The sequence below is a fragment of the Silene latifolia genome, chromosome Y (assembly GCF_048544455.1).
Source record: "Silene latifolia isolate original U9 population chromosome Y, ASM4854445v1, whole genome shotgun sequence".
NCBI classification, from domain to species: domain Eukaryota; kingdom Viridiplantae; phylum Streptophyta; class Magnoliopsida; order Caryophyllales; family Caryophyllaceae; genus Silene; species Silene latifolia.
The window spans coordinates 185,536,647-185,549,419 of record NC_133538.1 but is presented as its reverse complement, the minus strand read 5'-3'; the positions used below and the strand labels follow the sequence as shown (position 1 = coordinate 185,549,419).

Genomic DNA, 12,773 nt, shown 5'->3' with positions numbered 1-12,773 from the left:
ACGGATTCAATTTCTAAACTTGCAATAGATTAAAGTAAACAATTACTAATTGATCAGATTAGCAAAAAGAAACAATAATCATAAAATACGAGCAAGAGACATAAACAATACTTGAGAAATAAAAGAAAGAAAGGAACAATCTCACAATTAATTAGTCGATAGCTTCAATTTGTTGATCCAAGAAAGGGAGGATTAGTTCCTCATAATTTTCTAAGCAAAGGCAATTAGGGTTCAAGAGAGTTTTTTTCCCAAATTACACTTATTGAATGAATAATAGTCTATTCTCATTAAAAGATAAAAGCTAATTACTTAACCTAATAAAATAAAACTAATAATAATAATAATAACAAAGTATTCAAATTTAGGAAAGGACGAAATAAAGCATGAAAGTTGTCCTCGAGCGGACCGAAGCACGCACGCGCGACTCGCGCCCTTATCCGCGATCCGCGCCAATCCCCGCGACCCGCGCCATTTTCTGGTCCAGGAAATGCTGAATCTTGCTTCTTACGTATTGCTTCAGTATGTTGGGCCATAATGGGACAACCCATGTGTATATGTTGGCCATTAAACCCCTCTTTGGCCTGATTCACAAATTTGCACATCATGGGCTTCAACTTCTTCTTATTCTTTCCTTTAATATTTATCTAAGCCCAATATTTTGTCTAATTATTCCTTCATACAAATAACATCACAAGATGGTGATCTAAACAGTTATTCCTCTATAACTCGACTTATTTCACCAATAGTCGCTCAAATCAACATTCATATACCGTACAAAATCCATCTTATCAAACTTCCCACACTTAGATCTTTACTCGTCCTCGAGTAAACTCAAAGGATATATAGAAGCTCATACCAACACCGATCCACAGAAGTATAAGGAAGCTAACAAAACGCAATGAAACTCTTACCATACGGTCTTCAACACAACAAGGAGAGATAGAATAGTATTGGAAGAATTCTTTTCTTTTACCTAAATCTCTCATTTTGCCTAGAGCGCCCGCCCTTGCGGGTTTTCACTCTAGTTTATCTTTTTTTTTCAACCTCACTCTACTCTCAGTGGCACGCAACTCGATTCTTCATTTTACCCGGAGTGCCCTTTCGGGTTTTCACTCCGTCCTCGGCCACATCCCAATTTTGCCTAGGCGCCCTTTCGGGTTTTCACCTAGGCGGGATACTTTTCTTTTCTTTTTTCACTTTTTTTTCACTTTTTTTCTTTTTTTTTCATATTTTTTTTGAAATAAAAACACCACACAATTACAAAGGTGTACAAATCGGAACGATTCTCCCTCCCCACACTTGAATGAAACATTGTGCTCAATGTTACAAGGACACAATAAAGAAAAAAGGAGAACAAACCTCGATGGAGAAAACGTCAGACGACTCAATAGACATGTCAAGGCTCAACACCGCGTGGAATAGAGCAATCCACGCACCACACCTCCTCCCCACACTTGGCCATTAGCATATTCCATAAAACACAATCTCACAAGGCCAACAAAAGATACGAGTAAACAAAGAAGACTAACGCCCCTTATTACTCCATCCTAACAGATGACCAAGTAGCTCTAATAACATATGTGCCAGCAACAGATTGCACATAAATAAAATACATCTACAACTCCGAGCTCACATGGTCAATCCTAATCTCCTATACACCAAATCAACAATCCATCCAACCGCATTAGCAAGGTGCCCACAACAACACACCGCGGTTTCTCCACACCTTAGCCATTATCCTACCCATCCGGCCTTCTTTGTCTCCCTTCTTATGTCGCCAACACCAAAAATCAAGGTAGTTCCAATTGTTTTTTTTTTTTTTTTTTTTTTTTTTGCTAAAATTGCCCACACAAATCTATGGGTTGCCTCCCAGAAGCGCTGTTGTTTAACGTCGTTGGCTCGACATCTCGCGGAGTGGTAAACCACCCGACTTAAGTAAGAGTCGAGAAAGTTACCTTACCAATGGAACGGGATGAGCACTACTTGATTAGATATATATGACTTGTGTTGCTTTACCGGAGCCCTTCCGGCGAATTAGTTTATCAAACCAAGTTTTACCCTTTCTTTTACCAGCCTCAGCATCTTTAAAATTCTCCCATAAAAGAATACACCTTTTCTCTCTAGGTGGGGAGTCCTGTAAAATCTCACAATCTTTGCTCGGAAGTGGTGGATTCCGGCTTCTCATAGAAGTATGGTTAGTAGCAATAGCACAAAGAGAATAAACCGCAGAGCTAGTCAAATTAAGTGGATTAATTTCAAATTTAACCACCTTCCCATTAAACCATTTGGAACATCAATTCGGGTTCCTGTGGTCTTTAAGAATGGTCGACCCAAAAAAATTGGGACTTCATCGACCTCCTGTGCCATATCCAAAACATAGAAATCAGCAGGAAAAACTAGCTGATCCACCTTAACCATTACATTCTCTATTACTCCCCTAGGGTGAACACTAGACCTATTAGCAAGTTGGACTACCACCCTAGTACTCTTTAAAGGACCAAGCTTAAGAGACTCATAAACATGGAAGGGTATGACATTTATCGACGCCCCTAGATCTAACATGGCTCTTTCAAACCGTGTATCACCTATAGTGCAAGGTATAGTAAAGACACCCGGATCACTACACTTAGGAGGAGTCTTACTCTTAAACAAAACCGACACAAATTCATTAGCTTTACCCTTTGGCTTTTTCAAACTACGTTCCTTTTGATTTCTTTTAATTGTACAAAGTTCTTTTAAAAACTGTGTGTTCCGGGTATAGTTCCAGAGCAGATGTTTGATACCACTCGTAGCTAGTAGAATGATGTCCTTGCTGGAATCCTTCCTGCGGTCTCCTGAAACGATGAACAAACTGAGGGCTCGGCTTTGGCCGAGCGTACTCACTCCGACGCTCAAGTCAGTAAACTTAGAGAGGTAAGTTGTTGTTACTTGGCTAAGAGTGTATTGTAGAGAGATAAGGAAGATATTACCAGATGAATAGTGGTTATTAGGTCAATTTTTGGATCCTTTCCTCAATGAAGGTTGAGGAGTATTTATAGGCATTCACCTTTTGTCACGTAGTGGCCAGGTGTACGTGACAAAAGGTGAAAAGACCGTTGTACCCTCGGCCGATGGACTGTGGCGGGCTCGCCGAGGGTCTTGGATATGAGTCTGCGGTTGGGTCTCGGGCGGCTAGTTGTCGCCGGGACCAGGTGACAGGCCGATGGGATGCATCGGCTAGACTCGCTAAGTCGTTGACTTTCTTGTGGATACCCTTGACCTTGCTCAATATTGTTGATCGAGTCGGGGTGCGAATATGCCCCATCAATTTGCCCCCAGCGTAGTCTATGCCGTGGCATGGGCTCCGGTGTATGTTGAGCGTATATTCTGCGCAAGTATTTTGCAAAAATTTCTGCGCCGGCCTCTTCTGGTGCATCGGCTTGATCATTCGTAGGTCTACCATATCCCCCCTCCACATGGATGCGTAAAGGGTATCCGATGTGGGAAAGAATGATGATGCCGGCCGAGACCAGGGCTGAGAGTGCCGGTTATTTCTGATTGTCCCCGGCCGGTGCTTCATGGCTTGGTCGATCATGTGGCCGGCGGAGAGCAGGTGCCTAGGAATTCCAGGTGGGAGATGAACAGGAGAAGAGATGTGAATGGGCGTGTTGAATACGCTTGGTAACTGTAGCATTGATTGACGTTCAACTGTTGCAACGATTGACGTTCCATGGTTGCATGCCTGACACGTGTCTGCTTGCTGATTGGTCGACGGTTCATGGGCTGTGCCCTGATTGGTCCTTCTTCATGGGCTTTCTCCTATAAATAGGGCAGTTATTCCGTGATTTTGGCCACTACTTTCATTTCCTCAAATTTTTCGAAAATTTTCTCCCAAAATCTTCATCTCTCTAAACTTTCAAGGACTTTCTTTTCTGCAAATCTTCGGTCTTCGATCCGGCGAGCGTGTTTCTTCAAGGTAATCAAACAAATTCTTTTTATCTTGCTAGTAGTTTGTTGTGGAAATGTCTCCTGCTGATGCTGGACCTAGCAAACCCGCGTCGGGGGGTCCTAGGTCTCCTTCTCCTGAAGTTGATCCTCAAATTCTTGAGGAATGGGAGGACTCTGATTCTTATGGCGATTTTGGTGATGATTTCGGTGATGAAGTGAAAAGGCCTCGTCGTAACGAAGGGAGGCAGTACGTCATGGATCACGGCAACGCCTGTAAGGTCCTTCTTGACCGTGCCTGGACTCATAAGCTCGCCGATTGTTCAAAGCGAGAAATTTTTCGAGGGCCATTTTTTCTTCGGTAGGGGATACGAAATTGTTATCCCTGAGGAGGGTCAGGCCGTCTGTTGTCCTCCACCGGGCCATACCGGCGTATATATGCACATCCGGAGTTTGGGCTCCGGTTTCCGTTGAATGAGTACGTTGTGGCCATTATTAGAGCCATGAACGTTCTTTGTCCGCACACCGCACCCGCCGCTATGAGGACCATAATCGGCTTTGTCTGGCTCTGTCTCTTCAAGGGACAGGCCCCAACGGTGAATTTATTCCCGGCTTCACCATCTCAAACCATTTTCCGGCGCGTCGGATGGTATAGTGTGGAGATGGAGCCGGGTTATGTCTCTGTCAACAAGCTTCCTTCTTGCAAGGACTGGCAAGGCCGGTGGGTGTACGTTAAGGTGCCGGATGACTATCCGCTGCCCTGCTTTTTCCAGCACCGAGTTAACTTGCGGTGTGAAACTCAGGCGGAGCACGATAGATGGGTTTCTCGGAAGAAACTCAAAATGGATGTCAGCCGCGTCCATCTCCAAGGGGATGAGAAGGCGCGCAATGAGGCTCTTTGAGGTGGACAAGAGTGGGTACCGAAAAAATGGATTCCCCGACGCAGATCATCCTTCGGGATGAGCCGCTCTGCCACGTTGGCCTCATACCGCCCTAGCACGGGGTGAGTGGGGTCGGTGTGAGGCCCATCGCCGCTCTTAATGCTCTTGCTCCTCGGATTTCGGTTTATTTTTCCTACTTAACTCTTGCTTTGTTTCTTTCGCAGACCACTTTGGAAGGTACTTGTCTGAGGATCTTCTTCGTAGAATGGGGCTGCACAGAGATGGGACCGTTGATAACTTGCATCCGAAGGCTCCAGCCCACGACCGTAGGAAGTCGGTGAGTGACCTTATGGAACAACGGCTGAAGGGCTTGAGCGTGGAGGAGGCTCAGGCGAGGGTCGTTAGTGGTGTAGTGCGTCGGACGCGAAAAACGCCATTGACCCCGATTCCATCTCCTACTCCCCCCCCAACGAAGGTGGAGATTGTTGATATTCCTTCTGAGGGGGACTCTGATGCGGAGGGATCTCCTCTCATCCGTAAGAGGAAGAAAACACCTCTCACCGGGAGGAGGTGCCTTCTTCGACAAGAAGGCCGAGCAAGGTACCTATCTATCCCGTGGCTCAAATCTAGCCAGGTCATTAGGTACCTATCGATACGCCGATACATGCCGATACTAATGCTTCTATTAAATTTTGTAGGTCGGCCCGGCAAACCTTCTGCTCTCGTTGGGCGGCGGGTGAAGGGGACCTGCGCGGGTTGGTGATCAAGGCGCCACCGTCAACCCTTCATCCCGGAAGGCTTCCGTCTCCCATCCGCAGTTGGTGGACAAATTGTTACCACCGTCCCTTCATCCCCGAAGGCTTCCGTCTCCCGGCTTATAGAGGAAGGCACGAAGCTAATTAGGGAGGCGGCAAGGTGGCACGTGGCCACCGGTGCTCGTCTTAAGGAGCAGGAGAAGGCCGTGGCTCGCGCCGTTCATGAGCGTGACGTCACTAAGCGGTGGGCGTGTGTCGGCAAAGTGGATCTCCTCAATGAGCGGACGCTTAGGGGAGATCTTTGAGAAGGCGCTCTTGGGCGAGAGAAAAGCCAGGGAGGACGCTGAAAGGGAGGTCCTTCTTTGAGAGAGCCAAGGCCGAGGCTGCGCGATCGAAGCTGCGAAGGCTGCTTGGAGAAGGTTCGGGGCGTGCCGACCTCTATCTCCAAAGCGAGAGGGATGAATCCGGGGACCTTTTTAAGGCCCAGGCGAAGGCGATTCGGGGCAAAGAGGCCGTCATCAAGCAGAAGGAGGAGGACATTGAGATGCTCCAAACCGTCATGCTCCCTAATCTGCGCCGGTCCGGGATCGGCGAGGAGCTGCCGGGAAGTGATCGAGGAGCTTTTTCCTCTTGAAGATTCCTTTCCGTGGGACGGATATAACGAGCTGCTTGATGATAAGCTTGCGGCTAAGGAGAAAGCTATGGTGGAGAAGGCCCGGGAGGCCGTGAGGGCGAAGATTGAGAGGAGGCTGCCGCGGAGAAGGCTGCTCTTCTTGAAGGCTAAGGCGGCCCATGAGGAAGGCCGACAGAATGAGGGCGGCCGATGAAGCGAGGCCGGCCGAGGTCGCTAAGGAAGCTGCTTTGGGTTGCCCATCAAGAGGGTGCGGCTACCGCTGCTGGTGGTGAGCAATGACAGCATAGGGAGGCGGGCTGCCGGTGTCTCGAGATAGCTTCACTCCTCACTAACACCGCGGGTTCTTGATGAGAACAAGTTCTGACGGACTGTTTCAATGTTCGGGGTCAATTGTCAAGCTCCTTCCTTCTGCCATCTTTTGGCGCTTCAAATGACTTAATTTGTAGTTTTTGCTTTTCTTTCCTTGTATTTTGTACAACTTTGATAGGTTGTGTTTTGGCTTATCCCAATGGGGACGGCCGTCGTCGCATTCTTTTCATCCAGTAACCTGTTTATTATTAATAAGAACTTGCTTCCTTTGCCTTCGGCATGCCGAGGTCTTTACTCTATTTCTTTTGAGTGCTTCAATGGTACTCGGTGTTTCCACTTTGCCTCCGGCTTGGCCGAGGTTTTTTCTCGTTTTTTTGTCGAGTTGCCCTCCTACGTCGTTAATTGAGCGTCTCTTTTTGTTCCCGCCTTGGCTTGGCCGAGGCGGTTTTTAGAGTGTACATCTCAACTGTTTTTAACGCTTTTACCAACTGTGCTGACCGCGACTGTCGCGGTGTCTGCTTTCTGATGGCGACTGCCGCTCTTGTCGGTACGACAGTAAGAGTCGGCGTCCGGATAGTGTGTTACGCGGCGTCTACCACTTTAAGTGACTGCCGAAGCGTCTACTATTTGGGGTGACTGCCGCAGCACTACATTTCTTCATGGGGACCACCGCTCTTGTCTATGACAGTATGAGCTGGCGTCCGGATAGTGTGTTACGCGGCGTCTACCACTTTAAGTGACTGCCGAAGCGTCTACTATTTGGGGTGACTGCCACAGCACTACATTTCTTCATGGGGACCACCGCTCTTGTCCAATCGACAGTATGAGACGGCGTCGGCTTCATTCTTTATAACGACTGCCGCTCTTGTCCAATCGACAGTGTGAGCAGGCGTCGTCGTTTTCTGAAACGAACGCCGCTCTTATCCAATCGACAGATATGAGACGGCGTCGGCTTCATTCTTTATAACGATCGCCGCTCTTGTCCAATCGACAGTGTGAGCGGGCGTCGTCGTTTTCTACAACGAACGCTCTTATCCAATCGACAGATGAGACGGCGTCGGCTTCATTCTTTATAACGATCGCCGCTCTTGTCCAATCGACAAGGAGCGGCGTCGTCGTTTTCTACAACGAACGCCGCTCTTATCCAATCGACAAGATGAGACGGCGTCGGCTTCATGATGGCGCCTAGCCTGAAAAATGAACATTTCGATGAAAGACTTGGTTCCTTTTACATTTGATATTAACATGCGTCGGGGTGCCCACAATTTGTTTTGGGCACCTCCGGCGCTAAACAAGGTCTATTAGTTTCCTAATGCCTTACTAGAGGTGCTCCGCCTCTGTCGGCCGTTTCTGTCGGTTGCATCCATAAGGTCGCCCTTTGGTTGTGAGGACGAGCTTTTCCCACTCTCCGATCGCTTCGCCACTTTGAGGGATTGCATGTTGCATCCTCCGGCGATATCCGGATGTTGACCACCTCGTCCTTCTCGTCCTTGGAGACGAGTTTATGTGCTTCCCCGGTCCGAGACATACATTAGTGTCGGGGCCGGATGGACATCACTGCGTCGGCATCGCTCAGAGTAACTCGGCCTATTAGGGCGTTGTAGGCGGACGAGCCGTTGATGACGACGAACTCGGCTAAGACATTTTTGGCCGCATTCCCCTCGCCGAACATCACCGGGAGCCTGATTGAACCGAGGGGTACCAGGCCGGCCCCGGAGAAGCTGTATAGTGGATGGGTGCAGGGGCTCAAATCCTTGAGTCTAAGGCCGAGGCTGTTAAAGCACTCCCTAAACATAATGTTTGTGTAGGCGCCTGTGTCAATCAGACACCTCTTCACCAGGTGATTGGCTACGTCCAAGTTGACTACGAGTGGGTCGCTGTGAGGGGCGATGACTCCTTCGTAGTCCTTCCCTCCAATAGTCATATCGGGAATGCTGGAGGCGGGGGTCGCTGTGTTGGGCACAAAGTTGATGGCCTGATACAGCTCGTTCAGGTGCCTTTTGTGCCCATGAGCCGACCCACCGTTCTCGTTACCTCCGATGACTACGTGGATAACTCCTATCCGTTGAAAAACGGATTTCTTATCTGAGCCGCTGGCGTCAGTCTTCTGGCCTTTGGCCACATACTTGTCGAGGCACCCCTTTCGGATTAGCTCTTCAATGGCATTCTTCAGGTGCCGGCAGTTGTCAGTGAGGTGGCCGGCGCAACCGTGGTACTCGCAGTACTGGTTCGCGTCTCCGTCTCCTTTTGGCTTGGGAGGCCGCTCCCACTTCCGCCCTCGCCGCTCGGGCGAAAACACAGGCGGCCGATGCGACCAGAGGGGTTTTGTCATGGTAATGCCTTTGGTAAAATAGCCCCGAATTCCCCCCGGCGCCCGTCGAGTCCTGCTTCTTGGCAGATCTATCGGACCGTGACCTGTTTTTGTCACGGCGTTTCTCATCAGACCGCGACCTGTTAGTGTCGCGGCGTCTCTCATCCGGACTGTCATCCCGATGGCTTTTCTTCTTTGAGGGATCGGCCTCGTTGGGGCCTACCCAGGTCTTGTGGTAATCTTCCACCTTGATGGCCTGATCGGCCATCTTCCTTGCGGCGTCCAGGCCCAGGCCCCCGTGCTTGATGAGCTCGTCTTTTAAGTTTCCCTTCGGGAGGCCTTTCATTAGTGCGAACGCCGCTAGTTCGGGGTTGATCTCCCGAATCTGTTGAACCTTGCCGTCGAACCTTTTCACGTAGGCTCGTAGAGACTCGCCCTCCTCCTGTTTGATAGTTAGGAGGTCCGATGTCTCCACGGCCCTCCTTTTGTTACAAGAGTACTGGGCCAAGAAAGCGTCCTTTAGGTCGGCGAAACAAAGATATCGAGCCGCCGGGGAGCCCCTTGTACCAACTCTGAGCCAATCCATGTAGGGTCGTTGGGAAGACCCGGCACCAGACCTCGTCGGGCTGCTCCCATACCGACATGTGAGACTCAAAGGCCTCGGCGTGGTCGGTTGGGTCACTATCTCCTTTGTATGTGAGCGTTGGTAACTTGACTTGGGTGGCACGGCGGTCTCTGAACATAATCACCGAGAGGCTGCTTGACTATGTGTCGGATGACACGCGGCGACCGACTCCTCGTGTTCCTGGTCCGGCTTCTCTCCTCGTAGCGGGAAGGACTCCTCCTTCGACTCGGGCTTCTTCTCCGGCTCTCCTGAGTCGGGCTTGACTGTTCCCCGGTGTGCCTCGTCGGTTTTGCGGCGGCGATGTCCTCTCCCGAGTGCGAGAAGGACTTACGTTTACCACGACCACTTTGGGCTCCTCCGGTGTCTTGGTAGGGTCTGCTTCTCCCAGTGCTCCGTTCAGGTTTCTTGGAGTCACGTTCTGGGCTCTGGTCTCCTGGACGGCTTCCGCCGCTCGTGTCGGCGTGCCTATGTGAGTTGGTGTACTCCCAATTAGGTCCAGGAGTGTCTTCAGTTTTGCTACGTCAACCACCTGTCCCATGATGGTGACCTGGTTGGCGGGCGGCGGCGTGTCCGGTATTATCGGCATTCCGAATTCCGGTTGGACTACTACGCCGGTGGAGGGTTGTACTACTCCAGAATGGTGAAATGTATCATCTTGGTAGAATGTGGCTTCGTCGGTTGCGACTATCTCTTGTTGTTTCGACATCTTAGCTTTTTGGGTGGGTTTTTTGTGTTTTTGTTTTTGTTGTTTGGGAATGAATGTGACTAGCTTCTAGTGTCCTCTTCCCCACAGACGGCGCCAATTGTTCCGGGTATAGTTCCAGAGCAGATGTTTGATACCACTCGTAGCTAGTAGAATGATGTCCTTGCTGGAATCCTTCCTGCGGTCTCCTGAAACGATGAACAAACTGAGGGCTCGGCTTTGGCCGAGCGTACTCACTCCGACGCTCAAGTCAGTAAACTTAGAGAGGTAAGTTGTTGTTACTTGGCTAAGAGTGTATTGTAGAGAGATAAGGAAGATATTACCAGATGAATAGTGGTTATTAGGTCAATTTTTGGATCCTTTCCTCAATGAAGGTTGAGGAGTATTTATAGGCATTCACCTTTTGTCACGTAGTGGCCAGGTGGCCACGTGACAAAAGGTGAAAAGACCGTTGTACCCTCGGCCGATGGACCTGTGGCAGGCTCGCCGAGGGTCTTGGATATGAGTACGCGGATTTGGGTCTCGGCTGGCTAGTTGTCTGGCCGGGACCCAGGTGACAGGCCGATGGGATGCATCGGCTAGACTGTCTAAGTCGTTGACTTTGCTGTGGATACCCTTGACCTTGCTCAATATTGTTGACTGAGTCAGCGGTGCAGAATATGCCCCATCACTGTGCATACCTAGGAACACTCTTAATCAAATCAAGTAAATGAATATTTACCTCGCATTTACGAAAGGTTTCGTAAATATCAGTGTCAGGCTCCTTCTTCCTTGTGTCCTTCAAAGCCTCAGGAAAAGGTGGCAATGGCTCATATGAAGGCATAGATGGTGTCACCTTCTTGGAATTAGATGCATCCTCTCCCCCTCCATCACTAAGTAGCTTTTCCTCTTCAACCACTAGCTCCTCCTCTTCTTGAATGGTCACCACCTTAGGCTTAGTTTTTGACTTTTCAATCTCCACCAATTGCCTACCATTTCTTAATGATACAACACTCACATTCTCTCTAGGATTCAGAACCGTCTGAGATGGTAAAGCACCCGATTGTTTAGCTTCCAACCGATTGACCGCAGTAGCTAATTGACTAACCTGATTCTCAAGATTCTTGAAATTCTGCTTATTTTCTGCTCTATCTTGAGTGACACTAATGGTAAGAGCCCGGATCATGTCCTCAGTAGACATTTATGAACTCGGTGTAGCTTTTGGTGGTGCGTGATGAGGTACGGAGGGTTGCTCTTGTGATCGCAGAATAAACTGACCTCTAGGAGGGCCAGATGATGGGTTAGCTTGAGAATTTCCTCAACGGAAGTTGGGATGAGCTTTCCATCCTTCATTGTAAGTATCAGAGTATGGATCACATTTCTTGTTTGGAATACTCTCCCATACACCATTCACCGTCTGAGAATCACCCTCTTGCATTTGAGGGCACAAATCGCTAGGATGGCCCTTAGTAGGGCATATACAAAAAATAACAGCCATTTGTCTGCCAGATAACATATCACAGAGTGTGGAAGCAGTATTATCAACCTTTTCCTCTAAGCCTGGATTAACACCCATAACACTCACTCCTCTCACTGAAGGTCTTCTCTCAAACTGTCTAGAGGTCTCAGCTAGCTCTATGATAACCTCCCAAGCTTCATCTGGATTCTTGTTGGCTATATTTCCTCCACATGCAGAATGAAACATACGGCGGTCATCTTGGTTCAGTCCACCACAAAAATACATGATAAGATCATGTTCGGAGTAACCATGGTATGGGCAACTGGCACATAACTGCTTAAACTTTTCAAGGTACTCGTACAAAGTTTCTCCGTCTTGCTGCTCAATATTACTGATGGCTCTTTTGAGTTGAGTTGATCGAGAAGGAGGAAAATACTTCTCCAAGAATGCTTTCTTCATACCTATCCAAGTAGTGATACTCGCCGGTGGCAGATAGTTTATTAACCAGTCTCTCGCATTGCCTTTCAAGGAGAAAGGAAAGGCTCTCAATTTTAATTGCTCATCTGTGACATCAACTGGCTTCATACCGGTGCACACAATATGAAAGTCCGAAAGATGCTTATTCGGATCCTCAATACTCGTCCCACTGAAACTTGGTAATTGATGTATCAAACCAGATTTCAGTTCAAAAGTAACTCCATCATCCAATGCTGGAAAAGTGATGCATAATGGTTGAATAACAAGATTTGGAGCAGTGAGCTCCTTTAATGTGCGGGTCTCTCGGGCCATATTCTCAGTGGTAATTGAAATTTCCGAAGTATCTGAATCAGAGTGTAAATCCTCCTTGGAATCTGGGTGCTCGAAAACAACTAACTGGCTCCCACTGATATGTCTGAACCTGAAAAGTGTCCGTTCAATCTCTGAGTTGTAAGGCTCGAGTGGATGGTTAGTAGAACGGGTATTATGCATAAACAAAACTAAAAGAAAACTAAGACTCTATACTACAAAACACATAAATTAACTATTGCCTTCCCCGACAACGGCGCTAAAATTTGGTGAGCCGAAGTCGTATGCTCCCAAAAATAATATTTATAACACTTATGACCTTAAACTAATATAGTATATGGTAATAAGGATCGATCCACAGAGAAGGCGATGTAATTAATGTGTAAGAAGTAAAGAGTACAAGTAAC

General features: G+C 48.3%; 1 protein-coding gene across 1 annotated transcript; it reads right to left on the bottom strand.

The window, feature by feature from the left end:
- Positions 1–11,439: 11,439 nt before the first annotated feature.
- LOC141629605 (uncharacterized) lies at positions 11,440–12,549 on the bottom strand. The gene has a single exon (XM_074442582.1). It carries the CDS (start codon positions 12,547–12,549, stop codon positions 11,440–11,442), a length of 1,110 nt encoding a protein of 369 aa, XP_074298683.1.
- Positions 12,550–12,773: the final 224 nt, after the last annotated feature.

Bases quoted from the DNA above. Each gene is read 5' to 3' on its own strand.
- LOC141629605 (XM_074442582.1), bottom strand. From the start codon at position 12,549: ATGCATAATACCCGTTCTACTAACCATCCACTCGAGCCTTACAACTCA.